General features: G+C 47.1%; 1 protein-coding gene across 4 annotated transcripts in view; it reads right to left on the bottom strand.

Moving 5' to 3' along the window:
• The window catches only part of DNMT1 (DNA methyltransferase 1), a 42,545-nt gene that overhangs the window by 12,388 nt on the left and 9,220 nt on the right, over window positions 1-20,937 (bottom strand). For 3 of the 4 annotated variants that reach the window (XM_067733828.1, XM_067733825.1, XM_067733827.1), the window contains exons 5-23: window positions 20,191-20,269; window positions 18,981-19,059; window positions 16,517-16,551; window positions 16,026-16,128; window positions 13,903-13,937; window positions 12,887-12,974; window positions 11,243-11,277; window positions 10,656-10,737; window positions 8,266-8,300; window positions 7,897-7,945; window positions 7,720-7,800; window positions 7,531-7,640; window positions 4,814-4,932; window positions 4,441-4,533; window positions 3,416-3,567; window positions 3,068-3,255; window positions 2,784-2,967; window positions 1,213-1,310; window positions 739-886 (exon numbers count right to left, since the gene is read on the bottom strand). In XM_067733828.1, the coding sequence (XP_067589929.1) occupies window positions 739-886; window positions 1,213-1,310; window positions 2,784-2,967; window positions 3,068-3,255; window positions 3,416-3,567; window positions 4,441-4,533; window positions 4,814-4,932; window positions 7,531-7,640; window positions 7,720-7,800; window positions 7,897-7,945; window positions 8,266-8,300; window positions 10,656-10,737; window positions 11,243-11,277; window positions 12,887-12,974; window positions 13,903-13,937; window positions 16,026-16,128; window positions 16,517-16,551; window positions 18,981-19,059; window positions 20,191-20,269 (1,793 nt within the window). The remainder of the gene's footprint in view (window positions 1-738; window positions 887-1,212; window positions 1,311-2,783; window positions 2,968-3,067; window positions 3,256-3,415; window positions 3,568-4,440; window positions 4,534-4,813; window positions 4,933-7,530; window positions 7,641-7,719; window positions 7,801-7,896; window positions 7,946-8,265; window positions 8,301-10,655; window positions 10,738-11,242; window positions 11,278-12,886; window positions 12,975-13,902; window positions 13,938-16,025; window positions 16,129-16,516; window positions 16,552-18,980; window positions 19,060-20,190; window positions 20,270-20,937) is intronic. The other variant, XM_067733826.1, reaches the window with a different exon arrangement.

Raw genomic sequence — 20,937 nt, 5'->3', positions numbered from 1 at the left:
TGCTAGTGCCCCCAAACACCTACTCCTAGGCCAGAGAGGACTGTGAAGGCTCTCTTCAAAACAAGCTTGGAAGGGGAACCAGCCTGACACCCCAAGAACTGTATCAAATGCCCATTTTGGGGACTTCCCTGGTGGCGTGGTGGTTAAGAATCCTCCTGCCAACGCAAGGGACATGGGTTCGAGCCCTGGTCCAGGAAGATCCCACATGCCGTGGAGCAACTAAGCCCGTGCACCACGACTACTGAGTCTGTGCTCTAGAGCCCGAGAGCCACGACTACTGAGCCTGCGTGCCACAACTACTGGAGCCCATGCGCCTATAGCCCGTGCTCCGCAACAAAGAGAAGCCACCACAATGAGAAGCCTGTGTACCACAACGAAGAGTAGCCCCCCCTCGCCGCAACTAGACAAAGCCCACGCACAGAAATGAAGACCCAACGCAGCCAAAAATAAATAAATTAAATAAATATATATATATAGTTTTAAAAAGCCCATTTTGGAGTGTGAGGAAAACTGAGTCCTTGGGCGTACAAGCAAAAAAATGCATTTCAGGTGCTTGACCACAGGCCTCGGCCTCTCAGTCAGCTCTGCTCCGCTAACAGGACAAATGGGCAGGGACAAACGGGCAGGTTTCTCAGCTGCAGGGCTCAGGCTGCTTAAGACGTCTGGCAGCGAGATACGAGACAACCGGCTTCTCAGAAGGGCAGCGCTAAAATGACTGAGAGCCTGCTCCTGGATTACCTTGACAGCTTCTCCAACCCAAAAGATCCGATCCTTGTTCTGCTTCTTTTTCTTCCCCTGATGCATCTTTTTGGGTGATGGCATCTCTGGAATATTGTCATCCACTTCTTCATCATCATCTGCCTCCTTCATGGCCATGTTGGGACACCTACAAAGTCAGTTATTATAAGCAAGGTCCTCTTTAAAAGTAAAACCACTGGTTAGGACTCTGTGCTCTCACTGCTGGGGCCCGGGTTCAATCCCTGGTCGGGGAACTAAGATCCCACAAGCCTCTCGGTGCAGGCAATAAAAAAAAAAAAAAGTAAAACCAACTGAAGGTGTTTTACTTAGAAATCAGGGACAGGCCTGGTGACAGTGCTAGACAAAGGGACCCTGCCTGCTCTGTACCTGTCAACCCAGCTGTCCCACACAAAGCCTATTTGCCATCAGCTGGCATTTTCCTTCATTTCAAGAACAAGCGTTGGCCAAACCTACCTCCTCTTTTGGCAAGCCTGTTTGCTCCTTCCGCTGCCACCAAATTTAACCATATCCTTACAGGCTTTACACTTTCCACACTCAGGCTGTTGACAAATCTAAAACACATTGAAAAAGTAATCAAACAGTCATTATTAATAGCTGGTAACCAGTTTTTGGTGAATTTAAAAACTGTAAATTTAACCTCATTAGAAGGGAAGTAAGAGTTAGGAACAAGATACGAGGTTTGCATAGGTTAAGCCTGACACATGGTGCTGGGACAGGTGTGGGGAAACGAGAACATGCACTGCTCAAAGGATAATTTGGTAACCCCACTCTGGAGAACACTGTTCTAGATCAAAGTTAAGTACATGACCTACACCCCAGCAATTCTGCTTCTAAGTAGAGAAGAGTCACAGGAAGCCTCGTTAGAATATCAAGTTGTCCATCCCTGAGGGATAAGCTGGAAGAGTCACAATGAAATATTATGGAAAAGTTAAAGTGTTAACTAGTGTGACCTCCAAACAGCTCCCGCGGACATACTGAAGGTCACGTGTCAGACACAGATTAGTCACGGAATTGGGGGCACCACGGTAAGGAGTGTTCCAGCTCACTTCTACTCCTGGCTTCTGGACGTCTTTGAATATGTCATGTTAACGCTGTCTCTGGGAGATATCTGACTCACCTACCGGGGTACTGTGAGAATTCAACTAAAAATATGCATGAATACAATTTGAAAAAGAAACAAACACACATAACAGCTGTGAAAGATTCCAGTTTATGTATACTTTCCTTAAAATTTTTTTTAAAGCTTGGATACATATGCACTAGATGAAATAAAGTAAAACCACAACAAGAACGGCGAGGACATGCAAATCCCTATTTAAGGGCAGCCCCTGAAGACAAAGGAGACACTCTGAAGTCGGTGGCCAGTGTGAATGCAGGGCAGTTCTGAAGGCAGCTGCTGTATTTTTGTGTTTAAGTTTTCATCCAAATTAAGTCAGATACCAAAATACTGGGTTGGCCAAAAAGTTCGTTCGGGTTTTTCCGAAAGATTGGATGGAAAAACCCAAATGAACTTTATGGCCTACCCAACAGACCCGATCCCTGGGTCAGAGAATTAGGGGGATTAATTCCTCTAGAGTGAAGTAAATATATATTAAAAAATTCAGTAAGAGAGGTCTTTTCAGGCCTCAAAGCTAAGCTGGACAAAGTCCCCACTTTCCCAGGGAACTGATGCCATGAGACAAGGCAGGCTCCTGGGTGGATGTCCCTACTTGGAGGAAGCAGCGCCTCTGTGGGGTAGTCACTCCCTCTGCCCTTACACCAGGGCCTGAGGACACAATGGGACACAGCCAGAGCAAAGGCACCCAGAAGGCCAGGCTCCTCTGCAACAACAGTGGCGCTGACAGCAAAGTGCCCGAGCATGCCTCTTTTGACAGCTGTCCCAGAAGACACGCAAGTCCCCCCAGATCACTAACTCTTTCTTCTAGCTTCTGTTTTAGGGGTCACATTTGAGGAGTGAGCATCTCAAGCCAGAAAGAGAAAGAAGTGAGTTCCTCAGAGATTACAAGGGGAGCAGGCAAGGTTACCTCACAGACGCCACACCGCCGGCGTTTAAAGGCGTTCTCCTTGTCTTCTTTGTCATCCTTTTCAATTTGCTCCGCAAAGAAAGTGTCGAAGATCTGGTAGACCAGCTTCGTAGTGGTGGCTTTGGTGGGGCCTCTGTCCTTCTCCTTGGCAGGATGCCGGATGGTCTGCCGCCTTTCAGCTCGCCTGGGAGAGAGTTTCCATGGTGTTAGCGGGCTGGGAAGAGCGCACAGGATGCTCTGCCTTCTGTCTCACGTCTTCAGTCTCATTCCTGCTGCATCCTTACCTTTTTCCCAAGGTGACCCCGGCCAACTTGATCAGGTCTCTCATGCAGGGGGTCAGGAAGATGGGCTGCTCGTCACTGTCCCCAGCCCGATCATAACTCTCTACTTGTTCCACCACAAACTGGGCGTGTCGAAGGAGAGAATCCTCTGTGAATCGATTCAGGTTGAGCATAGAAGGAGGAACAGTGGTCTTTTAGGGGGAAAAAAAAAAAAATCAGAGGTTTCCCTTAGGCTTAAGCAAAACTAATCTAAATCAAACAAACAATTTCTGCTGACTCTGAACATGTTTTCTAGCACATCTCATATAAATAGGTGTGAATCCCATATTGTGAATAACCTAAACCTCTTACCTCGATCTTATTGATCAGGTCTTCGTATGTTGAGTCAGGGTTGTTCTGCAGGAACTCAACTACTATCTTACTTATGTAGATCTTCTCTTGCATCACACTGAACAGAGGTGCATACTCTGGGCTGGGATCCATCAAAATGTATTCGGCAAATGCTGCAGTGAATGGAAGTTTAAGAGAGCAGTTTGAACCTGATGGCAGCTACAGTGGCCAAAGGGCAGGGACGAGGCTATGAGGCTTACAGAACAGGCTAAGAGTCATTCTGTACCCAAATGTCAAAAAACATGAAGTACAGTCCAGAGTTAGCTCATTCGGAAGGGGCCTGTCTGAGCCAGCCAGAGGACGGAGACTGGCCAAGTGGCTTTCCTTTGGCTCGATTCTGGTTTTTGGAATTCAGTTTGGGTTTCAGCTGCAAGAACATGACCTGCTTTTACACCAGAGGGTCAGTTCCAGGGCCAGTTGTAGCTAATATAAGAGGCCATTCCAGGGACTTCCCTGGTGGTGCAGTGGTTAAGAATCCGCCTTACAATGGAGGGGATGCGGGTTCCATCCCTGGTCAGGGAACGAAGATCCCACACGGCACAGAGCAACTAAGCCCACATGCCACAACTACTGAGCTCACGCGCCTCAACTAGAGCCCACATGCCGCAAACTACAGAATCCACGCGCTCTGGAACCCACGCCACAACTACAGTGCCCACGTGCCCTGGAGCCCGCATGCCACAACTGAAGAAGAAAAAACCCGCACACCACAGCTAGATAGAAACCCGCGCATCACAACGAAGAGCCCGCATGCCTCAGCAAAGACCCGATGCAGCCAAAAATAAATAAAATAAGTAAATGATAAATCTTAAAAAAAAAAAAAAAGAGCCCATTCGATTCAAACCTGACATGCTTTCCACATGGTCACATGAGCCTGACACTTCCCAGAGCCTGACACTTCCCAGAGCCCAACCAAACCCTATGAAAGACAGGAGCGAAGGCCCCTTTCAGCTCCCAGAAAGGTCCACGATTGGTCACATACTTACAGGTGCTAAAGCCAAGGAGAGCCTTTTCACCTCCATCAAAGCCAGCAATCCACCATTCATTTATTGGACCAAGATTTTTGCCATTAACACCACCTAAAAGGGGGGAAAAAGTTTCCTGAAAGCAAAGTAGACTAAGAATATGCCTCTCAAAAACTGAGGAGGGTTAAGTGGCACTGAGTGCCCACCTGAGCCGACACCTCTTATCAGCCAAGCCGGGCAGTCCTTACTGGAGCCATCAGAGAGTCTGCTCGTAGCTGCTCACAGCCCAGTCTCAAGCCCTAACTTTAAGAGGCAATAGTTCCAGTTGAATATTGCTCTCATCTCAAAGTTTTGTTTGTAAACTGTCCCAAACAACCTGGAACGTGCCACGTACCTTCGGGAGACGGGTCATCCTCATATATTGGCTTTGCTGAACCAGAAAAGAGGAGCTCGACATCCTTCTCAATGAGGCCGGTGTCGATCGGGCACAGGTGACCTCGTTTACAGTACACGCTAGACAGGCGACAGAGTGGATTTACCAGCTAACCAAAGACAGGCTGAAGTACAGAGTCAAGCTCAGACACGAGGTGGACTACGTGCAGTCCCTAGGCTCAGCTGTCTCCTTGGCTGCCAGAACACTGGCTCAGTACAGTGTTCTTTCACCCAGACAGCTTCTACCCGATTCGCCCACCTGGGTATCAAGAGTATAAGTGTCTGAAGAGGCAACGTGGAGAGGTCAGCGAGACTGATAGTGGGATGGCGGGAAATCTCACAAGGGCACCACCTGCTACACCCTCCCTCGCTGAGTTGCTAGTGGAGAAACAATGGCTTCTCAAACACATCCTACCCAGAGCTGTACAACCATCCCCTCTAGCTCCAAAATGTTCTTGTTGCTGAAAATGAAACCTCACACCCACTGAGCTGTCACTCCCTATCCCCTCCCCACCCCTGGCAACTACTAATCTGCTTTGTTCCTGTGGATTTACTGCTTCATAGCATTTCATATATGGTTAATTTTGTGCTATGTGACTTTCGCCTCATTAAAAAAAATTAAAATGAGGCACATTATACAACAGCATAAAAGGTGAGGTACATCAAGGACATCGGAAGGAGGGACTCCCACCTCCCTCTGGGGGTTCAGCCTCCAGTTTAAGGGCATCCACTGCCTAGAGATGCTCCTTGACATTTGAGAGGATGTGCATCATTAAGCAGGATGCCAAACTTGAGAAAATCATGGGGTTGGGGTGGGTTCTGCTTATGAACCTGCTCACGCTGGCCTCGAGGCCAGAGGTGCCGTGCTACCCCTCAGAGTCCAAGCGGGTCACGTGGAATCCGTGCAGGTCTGAGAGCACCACCACGCTGCCACCACCTAGGCCCTTGGAAGCCAAAATTCCGCATCTTGGACTCTCACACAATTAAAAAAAATTAAAACATGACCACTTTGAGTGGAGTTCCCCTACCAAGCACGGTAGGTAGACACGGGTCACAGCCTTGCCATCAGGACCTGAAGATGTGGGAAAGATGGACCAAGGGAGGGCAGGACACCGCGGACGCACAGAAGAGGAGGATCCAGCGCCCAGCCTGACGGGCTGTCCACATGCTCCCTCAGTAGAGGGGACATCAGGGAGAAGTGCCAAGTCCCAGGCAGGGACAGGACCCACTGGTTCACAGGAAGGGCTTGTTTCCACCTGCCACTTTCAGCCCAAGTACCAGAGGTAAACAGAGTTCCTAATTACCCAGGTGGTCTGGCTCCAATGGCCTGATGCTACAAAGGCATGTCATTCCTACGAAGTGTGTTTTTACTGCCCCCTTCCCAACCTGCTATTCTTGAGGAGTGGCCAGGAGACCCCAAGCCCTGACACTCCCGACTACAGCGGCCCCGGCCCCTGGTTCTCCTGAACCTCTGCCCCAGGAATGCCACAGGGAAGCAGGAGGCCATGAATGTCAGCAATGCCAACAGCATGTTTCAGCTGTGCTGTCAGGCAGAGGTTGAGCCAGGGGATCGCTGGTAGATGGGCAGCATCCCACTACAGATCAGGATCCTGATCGTGGAGCGTGGGAGACACCACCAACCACAGCGAGTGTACGGAGTACTGCAGGAGAAACATACTGGGGTTTCCCTGGGCCCAGAGCCCCCCAACCCACTGTGGGGCAGGAGTGTCGGAAAGGCTGCCCAGAAATGATTCCACCTGAGGCTACAACAGGCGGCCCGCCCACCCCTACTATTCTCTGGTCCAGGGAGCGGAAAAGCACGTGCCAAGGCCTGAAAGGAGACATGGGCTGGTCCTGGAGCCAAGCCATTTCCCACAAGAAGCAAAGTGAAGCACCTCCAGTGAGGGGGACAGAACGGAACCAAGGGGGCTGGAGAGCACGGGGACTCTGCTCACTCACAGGCTTGTTTGAGCCCTTCCAAAGGTACAGTCCAGACGTCACGGACCTCTACGCCGAAGAGCCCGGCATCACTGACACGGCCTGCAAAGCCCTGCAGGATCCAGGCCCCTCCCGGGCCCCTGTTCCCCTACCACTCACCCCCAGTCCCTCTACTCCCCCCACACAGCCTCTCGCCTAGCCTTCCCCAGCCGATGTGCCCACCTCCCAGCCTCCACGTGCTGTTCCCTTCTCCTGGATGTCTTTCCCTCACTAGCCCCTCGGCTTGTTCTTAAGCCACCGAGTCTTTGCTCCAGTCCCTTCCTCTCCATTCTAAACAACTTTCCCCCACCCACTCTCTGCTCCCCATGCTTTTCACATCTGTCACAGTGTCACTACCTGACAGGCCTAACTTTTGTTCTGCCTCCACGAGACCAGGGAGCTGAGGTGCTGCATCTGTAAGACCTCGTTCAGGACCTAGCACATAGCTGGCCCTCACCTGAATGAGCTCCAGGATGCTCACCTGCTCAAGACCTAACAGGTAGAGCTGTAACCACCCGCCCACCCACCCCACCACCACCAGCAAACGTCTACCAGACGTCTACCAGCTTGCTGGCCCTTATCTCGTGTCAGCAGCTTAAGAAATGTTGCAGGTTAGGTATTAAAAACTTCACTAGGATATTAAGAACTTAGGTGTCTTTAGGAAAATGCCCCGTTACGATAAAGCAGAGGCGTATCAGTTACCTGAAGCAGGTCAGTTTGTGTTGGGGAAAATCCTCGTAACTCTCAAAGCCAGATTCATTGGCATCAAAGATGGACAGTCTCTCATTTGTCAACAACTGTATCTCTTCCACCTGAGAGACATTGACCATTAACTAGACACAAGAGACAGGAAACTATCAATATAAGGCTGAAAACACAGCTGGAACTTACTGCATCAGGGAGATGCTGTTCATATCTTAGCTCGGGGTCATCCAGGTACTGTCCGCACTCAATGCACTTCAGAGGATCGGTCTGTGGAGGCACGAACACAAACAGCGCTCAGAGAGCCAGCCCCAAGCAATCGCATTAGTGGTGCACAACTGGTTTTACTCCCAGATATACGTTTACCTTGGAGGACACTACTGCCATTTTGGTTCGAGCCATTTTCTTCTCAGTTCTGTGTACCAAGCAGAAGGTTTTTTTAGTCATTTCACAACATATCAGAATCTGCCATCAAAGTTACACCTGATCCACCAGACACAGATGAGCACCAGACGCCGCATAAGGGGCAAGGTGCGAGGCCGTAAGCATCTTTACCACGAGGAGGGGAGCTGCCTCACACGGCAGGATTGGAACGTCTCGGTCCTGTGCTCACACTCCATCACGTACAAAGCTAAGGCTACTCCAGAATTCACTAAAAGCCCCTTTACTTGCTTTCTAGGACAACCATTTTAATATTATGATCTGCTTTGTATAAAGACAAAAATACGTTCTTACGGTTCTTTGCATGTAGTTCTGCGTCTCTTCTCCTCCTAAACGGAGAAAACAAAAGAGTGGAGGGTAAAAAAGTATTTTCCATCTGGATAATGCTTCAGTTAAGAATTTAATGTACAAGGTTATCACAAAACGTACATGGTTATCACAAAAGTCAGAGGCAGGAAGGCAGTCAGAGAACCACTGAGACCCAAGCCATCTCCAGTGTCTAGTCTTATACACAAAATTCCTTTTTTTAAAAAAATAAATTTATTGATTTTCTTTTATTTATTTTTGGCTGTGTTGGGTCTTTGTTGCTGCGTGCGGGTTTTTCTCTAGTTGCAGCGAGCGGGGGCCACTCTTCGTTGCGGTGCGTGGGCTTCTCGTTGCGGTGGCTTCTCTCGTTGCGGTGGCTTCTCTCGTTGCGGAGCACGGGCTCTAAGCACGCAGTAGTTGTGGCATGTGGGCTCAGTAGTTGTGGCTTGTGGGCTCTAGAACGCAGGGTCAGTAGTTGTGGCGCATAGGCTTAATTGCTCCATGGCATGTGGGATCTTCCCGGACCAGGGCTCGAACCTGTGTCCCCTGCATTTACAGGCAGATTCTTAACCACTGCGCTACCAGGGAAGCCCCTAAACAAAATTCTTATAACCAGACTTCCTTAAAAGACTCATAAGATCACTTTAAAAAAACAAACAAAAAAACCCAGCTTTACTGTATAAGTGGTACCTCAGAGTAAGTATATAATTGAAGAGGGGTACTATGGACTGAGTTGTATCCCTGGCCCCCCACCCAATTCCTACGTTGAAGCCCTAACACCAAATGTGACTGTATTTGGAGATGAGGCTTTTAAGGAAGTGACTATGGTTAAATGAGGTCACAAGGGTGTGGACCTAATCCAATAGGACTGGGGACCTCATAAAGAGGAAGGGACACCAGAGCTCTCTTTCTCCCTACGTGCTTGCACAGGGAAAGGCCATGTAAGGAACCAGCAAGAAGACAGCCGTCCACAAGCCAGGAAGAAAGACTTCTCCAGAAATTAACCCTGCTGGCACTTTGAACTTTTAGTTCCAGTCTCCAGAACTGTAAGAAAATAAATGTCTATTGGTTAAGTCACCCAGACTGTCATATTTTGTTATGACGGCCCCTGCTGACTAATATAAGAGAAAATTTATTTCTAGAATTATTTGGGGTAAATGAAGGAATGGTAGAACACAACTATCACAATCTGTAACTCCCAGTGAAATAATGGATTTAAGCAATGACTGTTAAAAACATTAGGTGAAAAGCTGAGGGGAACTTTATAATGGATGGATCAGGCAGATGGCACCTGAGCTCAGTGATCAATCCTAACACCTTCAAAAGATAACCATGCCTTATGGTATGATGTAACAGGAAGTACACAGCATCACCTCAGAAGTACTCTGGGAAACAAGAGACCTGCCTCTGGTCAAGCCTCTGGACCTAACTACCGGTCTGCAGGCGGACAGGGCTGGAGGGATATGTCAAGCCTGAGAACCCACAGACGCTACAGGTAAGCTGGCTAGTTCCACCAAGTGCAAGAAAGAGGACAGGGTGAAACTGCAGATGACACACTGAGGACAAACAGGAACCAAGTGTATTATATAGGCTGTGTTGGGGTCCTGAATCCAACTGTAAAACACACAAGGGAGACCATCAGGGAAATCTGAACGGAGATTAGGTTTTTATATTATTGTGCTATGATAATGGTATAGCGGTGATTTTCTTTAAATAAATTTATTTATTTTTTAAATTTTTGGCTAAGTTGGGTCTTTGTTACTGAGCACGGGCTTTTCTCTAGTTGCACAGAGTCGGGGCTGCTCTTCGTTGTGGTGCACAGGCTTCTCATTGCAGTGGCTTCTCTTGTTGCAGAGCACGGGCTCTACGCGTGCAGGCTTCATTAGTTGTGGCACACGGGCTCAGTAGTTGTGGCTCACGGGCTCTAGAGCGCAGGCTCAGTAGTTGTGGCACACGGGCTTAGCTGCTCCGCGGCCTGTGGGTTCTTCTCGGACCAGGGCTCGAACCCGTGTCCCCTGCATTGGCAGGGGGATTCTTAACCACTGTGCCACCAGGGAAGCCCAGTGGTAATGTTTAAGAAGAGACTCCTCTCCTTTTAGAAGCACTTCTGTAGATATTTCAGCAATACATCTGGGATCTGTTTATCTTCAGAGCGAGGGAGGGTAAGGAGAACGAGTAAGGCTTGGGTAAAACATGCCTAATCATGGGTTGATAACTGTTGAAGGCTGATGACAATGTGAGGGTTTGCTACCCTTTTCTGCCTACCTTGGGGTATGTTTGAATGTTTCCATAAGAAAAATTGTTTAAAAAACACTTTAATATATTCCAGCCAATGGGATATTATGAAACACAGTAGAATTGAAAAAACTAGGCCTTACCTTTTCATCCTCATCTTTCTCATCAGAAACTTGTGGTTTTACTCCTTCAGGTTCTTTTTCTTCTGGTCTCCGTTTGCTAGCTCTATTGGATAAACAAATAAGTCAGATGTTAGCTTAAAAAAAAAAAAAACTATATTGCCAATTCACATAAAAATGACAAACTAATGCCTTCCTACAGAAAAGCAAACTATTCCCAATAGATCTGGTGAACAGATACTTTCTTCCCATCCAAAAAAGAAAGTCCCCTTGTCACAGTAGCTCCAAAGGTGTGTCACTAACTCGTGATCCTGAAAGGAAGCCTTCAGAAGCCCCATGTGACCCTCAGACGTGGGGCCTGATGAGAGGTGCCGGAAACTAAGAGACACGTGACAGTGCAGTGACAGGAGCACTACCCACGTGGCAGAGGGTATCAGGTAAGATGGGGCCCAGAGTTTGATTTCTTATCCAGCCCCGCCCAAACTGATCCAATCTTCCAATAGCACCAGCAATTCCCTGTAAACCTCTACATCACAGATCTCCAACAGTTATTTCGCTAATTTAAATTACACAAAGCACAGCACAAAAGCACAAGCATTTTAACCACTTACAGATCTTTGGGTTGACTTCTGTGCCTCTTTTCATCCTGAGAGGGGAAAGTGTGGGTGGAGAAATAAAGGGGGGAAAATTAATTTCTGAGTAAGAGCGAGACAAAACCCCAAAGTATCAGTTAAGGATTGCAGCACTGTGGAATGAGAGAACAGGAAAATCTGGGCAGGTCTACAGGGTAGAGATGAGGCTTCAAAAATGTTAACTCAGTTTCCTAACACCTACAAACAAGAGTTGACCGGTAGTTGGCAAACTTCCTGTAAAGGGCAAAAAAATACACATTTTCAGATGTACAAGCCACAGACCTGTGTCACAGCTACTCAACTCTGCCACTGTAGCACAAAAGCAGCCAGAAACAATACATAAGTGAAATGGTATGACTGTGTTCCAATAAAACTTTATGAAAACAGGCAGAGGGCCAGATTTGACCTGTGGATCACAGTTTACCAACCCCTGTCCTAGGATAGCTCAAAGTAAAAGGGAATATTATAGCCATTTTGCTTATGTCGGCCAAAATGCCCATAGCTCCATCTGTTGTTTGGTCAGGGGTGAAGATGTCATACAGACAGGCATTGGGACAGTAGGAGTGGGGTAGGGGGTGACAACACTAAACTTCGGAATCTAGTATGGGACAGAAGTAGAAGTAGGAATTCCCGACTTGGTCACCAACTCATTAGACAAAGTCAAATGTTTGATCCTTTTGTCCTTTTCTGCCGTGAGGCAAAAGTGCTGGCTGTGTGGTCAAAAGCTCCTACCAGTTGCCGTCTGAGGAAAATGGGTGGTTTGACAGCACCGCTAAGATCTCTCTAGATCTGAAGGGATGCCAGGCGAGTGCTGACAGTAAGGTAATGAATATCCAGACAGAAAAGATGAGAGACAATAAGATGTTAGATAGAACAAGCTGGAGGAAACACCGAAAGGATCATCTGCCATAGAACAAGAAGGGGTGCCCGCTGGAAGCGAGAATGCTCATGACCCAGCAAGTCTGACCTCTGGCTCTGCTCTCTAGATCTCAGACAGAAAACCAGAGACAATCCTGGGACCACCCTCGTTTGGCTTCTCTTAGACAGGGACCAAACTGCTAAGGAGCTTAAGAGTCCTGTGCTGCGGCCCCCAGCAGCTGTGTCCCCCTCCCCTGGAGTTCACAGCCCTGTGGATAACCTTGCTGCCCAGGACGTTTACACAGGCCCACCCCTGGATCAATGTAGTGTTTTAGGGTTTAAATGTGCTCACTTAGCTGAACTGGGGAAGCTGGCAGGGAAGGGAAGAGCTAGGCTCAGAACTCAGGAGACTGACTGGTTGGTAAAGCAGCACAAGTGTGATGACACCATGTAGCTGGGGTGACACGTCAAGCCTTCTCAGGGCAGAGGCTCTGAAGAGAAGCTGGCTCCACACACGCCTTAGTCCAGCACAGAGGCCCTCCCCACCGTTACGATGCACAGACAACTGAACACTCACTATGTATCAGGCGCTGACATGAAGTGACAGCCACCCACCCCCACGAAGGGTAGCAGCTGACCTGCCCAGCGCCACCCCACGGGCAGGTAGGGCTGGAGCTGAACACAGAGCCCTACCCCACGCCATTTCTCCCCACCAACTGGGAACGTAAGGATCAGATAGAGATAAGTGACAGAGTCAGTCTTTACTTTGTCTTCTCCTTCATTCATTTCAGCCTGAGCTCCTCCGGGCCTTGCATCTCTGTCTGGCTCCTCCTTAGATTTCTGTTTAGGTGTTCTGCCGCAGAACGAAACACACAGTCAGCTCAGGGCGCCCGCTGCCCTTTCAAGCAGCCCCAGTGAGGGGTTTACACGGTCTCCTCCCCTAAGTTAGAGCATGGATTGTATTTCTTCTCTGAAGGGCAAGTTTTCAGAGCAAGAAACCCAGAAGGCATTTATTACTTCAGAAAGTATGATCTCGGAAGCGCCGTCTACACTTCCCTGTTGCTGAGACACGCAGTAGTTTAAAAACAAAAGAGACAACAGGGATCCACTGATCTCTGGTAACCTGATGGGAATCCTGCCTGTGGTGGATTCCTGTGCAGGTTTGCTAGCTGGCCTGAGGTGCCGTCCAGAAAGTCCTCACCTCTCCGTCCGCCAGGGCCCGGCCACTCAGTTCAGGTGTTCTGCCCACCCCAGACTCAGGCCCAGTCTCAACATTTGCTTCAGCCCACTGTCTGTCAGAGGTTGCTTTCCACTTCTGCCCTCAGGTGCTGCCACTGCCATGAGAGCACACCCAGGCTGGCCAAGTCTTGGGGCTGAAGCGGGTCCACCTGACCAAGATCAGCCAATGGCCACTGAGCCGCAAACATGTAAGCTCAAAACATGGTTACTCTCGTAAGCCACTGAGCTTTGGGGCAGTTTGTCATACAGCGCCTTCACAGCTGTGGGGAAGAGACAGAGCTGCTCAATGCCCTTTAACCACCACCTGACTAGCTGCTTGCTGTATGAGCACCACTAAGAAGAGGCCTGGGGTCAAGGTCAGCTAAATCTCACCTGACCTCAGCCTTCAGTGTGGTGGTCTGACCTTACACGAGCAGAAGTCATCCACACATTATATGTATGATCAGTGCACTTAACACTCTGTCCAATCCATTATTTTTACCAGAACGCTTATTTTAGCAAGTAAGCTTCACAAAGTACAAAGGCATGTTAACTGTACTTACAGTTCTTTGGTTTGACTTCTGAGTCTCTTTTCTTCCTAAGTGGAGGGGAGGGGGAGACCAAAAAAAAAAAAAAAAAAAGACTAGTTAATTTTTTTTTTGTTTTTTGTGGTACGCGGGCCTCTCACTGTTGTGGCCTCTCCTGTTGCGGAGCACAGGCTCCGGATGCGCAGGCTCCGCGGCCATGGCTCACGGGCCCAGCCGCTCCGCGGCATGTGGGATCTTCCCGGACCAGGGCATGAACCCGTGTCCCCTGCATCAGCAGGCGGACTCTCAACCACTGCACCACCAGGGAAGCCCAGATTAGTTAATTTTTGCATTTGATTTGAATCTTTCTACTAAAGAGTTTTACGGAAATAAAATACTTAAACTGATCCTGCAGTCTAGTTGGAATAAAGATTCTCTTCTTTCAAGACAGCACATTTTTGGGACTTTCCTGGTGGTCCAGTGGCTAAGACTCTGTGTTCCTAATGCTGGGGGCCCAGGTTCAATCCCTGGTCGGGGAACTGGATCCACATGCCATAACTAAGAGTTCGCATGCCACAACTAAAGATCCCGAATGCCGAAATAAATTAAAAAAAAAAAAAAGGCACTTTTTTTGGTGGGGTAGGTAGGCAGGAAGTTAAAGAACTCTTAGACAGATCCTGATGTTTAAGAGGGATTTGGGGGCAAAATACTATCTACTTGTCATTATTAAGTGTTGACAGTCTCATAGAAAACTTTATCAAAACTAGGAATCTAATAAAGAAATGAAGTAGAATGACCCAATCTGGAAAAGAGCTCCGTCTCAAACATGGACAACAAATTGTTTTGAGCCTGAATTTAGAGAGCTAAACACGCCTCTCCAGAGAGCAGAATTCAGCCTCAGGAACCCCACACTTTGTAAGGAGATCACAAAGGTTGGTGATGTTAACAGAAGGAACACATTGCAGACCTTCCTCCTGGAAGAAGAGATCCTGGGAGTCTGGTCACAGACAAGGGATTTCAATCTTGCCCTCAAATCCTTCTTTGGAGGGTGGTGGTCACGCTAGTCCACTAGAACCGCTTCTTCTCAAACAATTCAACATGTGTCCCAACTGTAACTGCTGCTAACTTTAACTAGGATCAGGGTAGGGAAGTGATCAGTTAAAGACTAGTTTCAAGTACCAAATAATTCAAGAATTATACATCTTTAGTTGATTCCCCATTAGGACAAAATAACAGACACCCATCCTTTAACAGGCTCTCAATAAGGGCACACACCACCCACCCATTTGAGTTTCTAAGAAACCTCTAATCAATGTCTTAATAAAACCAAAAGGGACCTAGGGCTTCCCTGGTGGCACAGTGGTTGAGAGTCTGCCTGCCGATGCAGGGGACACGGGTTCGTGCCCCGGTCCGGGACGATCCCACATGCCGCGGAGCGGCTGGGCCCGTGAGCCATGGCTGCTGGGCCTGCGCGTCCGGAGCCTGTGCTCCGCAACGGGAGAGGCCACAACAGTGAGAGGCCCGCGTACCACAAAAAACAACAACAACAAAAAACCCAAAAGGGACCTGATATTGTTCTACCACCTGTGACTGACCAATGTCAGCCCTTTGTCATATGGGGCAGTGCTGTCTAATGGTAAAGCTTCCAGTATCAGACCCCCTATTCCTTCTCCTACCCCCTCCCATGGGGGTTCAGTGGGTACATCTGTATTTCACAGAACCTTAAACTCTGATTTTACAAAGGAGCTGGAGGTCTGGGGAAAGAACTCATCTGATCTCAGTTAAGAATGCAACTCTATACCTGGACGATACTATAGCACTTTAGCACCTCATGTGTTTGAAAATGAGACCTTCACAAGGACCTCATGGGCAGGAGAGGCAGGCAGGAGAGGGGACAGACTGAAGCTCTGTGACTGACTGATCAAGTAGCAGAGGTTCAGCTGACTTCCAGGCCTACCGCTGATTTACTATCACCACAGCCACGTAACACACCTTCCACATAGAGAACCAGCAGAAAAATGAGTTTGAAGAGCATTTTAGCTAAATTCAAGGTCACTTTGATCGTTAGTGAAAGTCACTCTGTTCCTACACGCTCCCCACACCCTCACCCCCCTTCCTAGAACCAAATGGGTTCTGAGATTAAGGTGGAAGTGACAAACCTGGAGGTGACCAGGCTTTACTTTATCATCTCTTTCTTCTTCTTCCACGTGTGTTCCTGGTCTTACTCTTCCCGGTTCTTCTGCAGGGAGCAGTCCAGCAACTCTGTCAAGCAAAATCACACACCCTAATGTTGACTTTCACAGACTCCTCCCGTGGAAGCAATTTTCAAAAGGTCTTCCTTCCTACCCACTGCCCCAAAAAATCAATCTTCATCTCAGAAGCCCTGAAAGGCACATATTACCTCAACATTTAATATTTAATACAACCTTTAGATCTAGTTCTGATAACGGCCAGTTGCCCCCAATTCACTCTTTGCAAGACAATTCTACCTGAATCACAAGGTTAATAATCTGACTGCAAACTCGGCATCCTTAAGCTATCTATAGTCACCCCGGCAACTCACTATAAAGTTCTTCTTTTTAGAAGATTTCAGAAAAGTAATTTCAGTCATCAAGATTACATATTGCACAGAAAAGATTATTATTCTTACCGTTCTCTGGATGTAACTCTACGTCTCTTTTCCTCCTATGTGGAGAGAAGGGAAAAAGAGAAAAACAATATTTCAAAAGAAGATCAAAACCAAAAGCATGAGTCAAAGTATTAAATAAATACATTTGATGTGGTTAAAAACAGGGGTTGAGGGGTAATCTGGGTTTGGGGGAGATCTGGGCAACCTTCAGCCTGGTGTTGATGTCCCACCACCCTCAAAACAAAGAGAGGCCCAGGAGCTGGCCCGGCACACATCTGGGCACTAGAGGTCATCTAGTGACGCTACGTAAAGTCAAAGATCCGCCTCATGTCAGGAATTTGTTAATACTAGAAAAAAACCAAAGTAGTAATTTGGGATTCACATCAGGAAGTGATGATGACAACCTAAACTGGACACCAGCCCTTCTCTGATGAACACCTTAGTACACTACTTCCCTAAGTTCACAACGCTTGCCATCTCCAGGATATCTGTATTTATGTATTTAAGGGGGATAAAAATATTGTGGTGAAAAAAAAAATATATTGTGGTGATGAAACCGATCTATGTCTTGTTTGAGGTGGAGGTTACAAGAATGCATGCATGCGTACATGTGACCATACGTGCACAGTGAATAAAGTCTGTAGATTACGCCGATGTCCATGTTCTGGTTTTGCTATTACAGTTACGTGAGATGTTACCATTGGAGAAAGTTGGGTAAACTACACAGAACCCCTGTACTATATTATACGGAATTAATCTGTATGTGTATATATACAATTCTGCCTCCAGACTGCCTTTAGACTCGAGCTACAACATCAACTCTTCCCTGGGTCTGCAGCCTGTTGGCCTGTCCTGCACATTTCAGACTTGCCAGCCTGAAATCGTGTGACTCAGTTGCTTAAATTAATCTCATACATACAGACATCACTGGGTCTGTTTCTCTGGAGAACCCTAAGATAGATTTTATACTACAGTTATACATACATACATATCATCTGAAACAATACAGAAGAAACTGATGAATGCTCGCCTCTCAAAGGAAGGACAGGATGGAGAGGGGGGAGTACCACCCCTATGTACCAAACAGCCTTTTGTACTGTTTTACCAAATGCATGTATTTAATACCTGTTTTAAAAAACATAGTGAGATCTCAAAACTTTAAATTGACTAAAGTAAGATTCTCTCTGTAGTACTACTTATTTGACCACCACCACCTGATAACACTGGTGTGGTGCACTGAGCCTTACTCTAGCATATCGGGATAAACCCTGTTTTGACAAGTGTTCATCCTCCAAGTCCCCAAGGTCTCACACACACTGCCAGTGAAACTGCTTCCTGCTTGGGAAAGAGTGCCCCAGTTCGTTTCTTTAGAAGCTAAAAGGCTATGTAAGCCCTCCAAAAGGTTAGAGGGCAAAGAACAACTCTAAAACTGGCACACTTGTTAAAAAAAAAAAGACTTGCCAATATTACAAGAGCCAGCTTGCTTTCACCTGTGACACGTTTTCTTAGGAGGCAAGGGATGTGGCCACGTGACTTGGACAAGCTGTTTCCCTCTGTCTCAGTGTCCCACCTGTGAGTGGGTAGTCTGACTAAACAGGAGAATGAGTATGTCTTTTACAACAGGACGTCAAGTCCACCTCAGTGATATTGGTAGCCTTGAGTCCAGTGCTTCTCGCTCAGTGCAACTGTGCCCCCCAGGGGACATCTGGGAAAGTCTGAAGGTGATTTTGGTTGTCACAACTGGGAGGAGAGAGGGAATGTTACGGGCATCTAGGGAGTAGAGGTCGGGACCTTGCTAAACATTCTATGATGCACAGGACTCACCCCCACAGCAAAGGTTTACCTGGCCCCAAAAGTCAATGCCTTCGTTGAGAAACCCTGCCTTAGAGCAAACCACGGATACTCATCTTTAGCAGGTAACGGGGCATTTACTACCCACCTGTAACCTACAGACTTCCCGACTTACACAGCTAATCCTGTGGCAGGACTGAAATAGATAGTGTGTGACCATCTGGTATTATCTAGGTTTGCCCCTCAAGTCACATGGGACAGTGCTAGAGACTGACATTTTCGATATTGGAGGCCTTTGGCAAGCCGCCAGTTTTCTAACCTAAAAAGTCTAAGCAGCATTATTACAATACACATAACATGACAATTCTGCTTTTCTAGAGAAATTAGATGTGGGAAAGGGGCTTATCTGACATCAGAAGGAAATGCTTTAAACACATCACATCTGCTGGTTTGACTGTCAAATCTTGACAACTGGAGAGGTAGGAAAGTAGACAGGAGGGAACAGACCAAAGTTACGGGCCTTCTGAGCCCTCAGGTCTAACCCTAACACACTTCGTACTGCCCAGGGTCCAGGGATATGTTCTAACATCCTCTCAGTCACTTCTGGGCCATAGATAGACCAAGTATACATTCACAACTACCAGCAAGTGTACCAAAATAAGGCAGAGTTAAGAAACTTAAACACGAGCCCTACCTGGTCTTTTTCTTCTTCATCGACAGAATCATCTGATTTTGCTTTTTCAGCGTCTTCCTCAGGTTTCCGTTTGGCAGGGCTGTCACACACAGTAAAGTCAACTGTTAGCTCAGCCAGACCCTAGTCCTCCAGTGGGCACGAAACAACTTATATTCCTCCCTACCAAGAGTACCCTCTGTTTGGAAAGATTCAGGGCATGGACACCCTCTTCCCTCCAAGGAGAAGCCCTTTCTGCCAGGACATTAAAAGAAGCTTCGAGCTTAATGTTTCTTTGGATGACAGGTTTAGAATACCACCATTTTGCAAACCTTAAGAAGTAATGGATCTAGACTTTGATCAACGGCTGCTAGAATCACCGAACAGACATTACATGCCTCTGATGGACAGCCCCATGCCGTCAATGAAGTCTCACAAAATAAGGCTGGAATCTGATCAAGACTCTAGACCTAACTACCAGTGTACAGAGAACTGGAGACAAGGGAACACATTAACCACCAAAACGATGCAGTCAGCCAGACCTAGAAGCTAGTAGACAAAAGACCTATTTTCTTTAAATAAATGGCAAGAAACTAAGGAATCTATCACTTGAAAGGCTTAAGGAGCAAATCAACCAAACTCTGTTATACAAGGGGAAGAATGAACACTGCTATGTATTTGTTAGTAAGGAACTGTTACACTTTATAAGGCATGTTTTGTCTTCTTCAAAAGACGGTTTGCTAGATGTTAGCAATTATAGCAAAATATGAATAAAAAACTTGTCAAAGAAAGAGACCTTGTCATCTAGAAATATCATATTTGTGGATAAGATGACATGTCCGATTTGTTTCAAAGTAATCCAACTGGGGGGACATGGGTGTGTATGGAGTTGTAATCCATTTGGAATAATTCACTTGGAGCATATGGGGGTATAGATGAAACAACAGACAGGAGCTGTTAACTGTTGTTGACACTGGGTGATAGGTACACAGGGGTTCATTTTACTATCCTTGGTAATTTTGTGTATGTACATTTGAAGTTTCCTATGTTAAGAGTAAAAATGGATGAGGTCTTCAGAAATGCTGTTCATGGATGTCTAATTACAGAATATCAAAAGGAAAACCTAACAATGTGGAAGTCAGAATTACTAAGTTACATCCTACTAATTCTATACGTGTTTTACCAAAAACAGTTGGCCCCTAAAATGGGGGCTGTCCATTCATTATATACTGACCCCCTTGTGAAATGAGATGTGATGGTGGTCTGCCTGGTAGTTTGCCTTGTAATCCTGGGGCTAGATGAGACTTCAGCTGCTTAAAGAAAAAGAAACAAAAAAGCCACTATGAATAAAGAGTTCACAGCGAAGGTACAGTTCTTCAGCATTACCAAGCTGGTGCAGAGACCAGGTTCTGAGGATTAAGTATCCTTCTCTTCTTATTCTAAGCAACCACCATCTTGATAAAGTCATCAAATTAGCACCTGCCAGTTTGCTGGGCCATTTCAACACAAGCTCTTGTATGAGGGGCCCAACCCTGAGACGGAAAAGGAAACAGAACCTCCGCTTATTTCGTCAAAAGATGAAGTGGCCAAGCACCTGACCTGAGCTCAAGTCCCATGCTCTTATTTTTAAAAATTCCAGAAGAGTTACTCTGACTACAAGCGGGGAAGGAGTCTAAGAATAAATGTTCAGCTTAAGCAGGCATGTAACTTAGACGTAATAAACATCAGTAGCTCCTGTTATCTTATACCTCATAAATTCAACCACATTTGGGGATCTAATGCTCTATAACTTGGTTGAAGACAAAAATTGCAGGTATATATCTAAGCTAGTTAGAAGTATACACAAGAGGGAATTCCATGGTGGTCCAGTGGTTAAGACTCGGCACTCTCACTGCTGAGGGCCCGAGTTCGATCCCCGGTTGGAGAACTAAGATCGTACAAGCCGAGCAACACAGCCACCCCCCACCCCCGCCCCCAAAAA

This window comes from Pseudorca crassidens, chromosome 3, assembly GCF_039906515.1.
Source record: "Pseudorca crassidens isolate mPseCra1 chromosome 3, mPseCra1.hap1, whole genome shotgun sequence".
NCBI classification, from domain to species: Eukaryota; Metazoa; Chordata; class Mammalia; order Artiodactyla; family Delphinidae; genus Pseudorca; species Pseudorca crassidens.
Note: the sequence above shows the minus strand (reverse complement) of the source record. Positions and strands in the feature narration are given on the sequence as shown.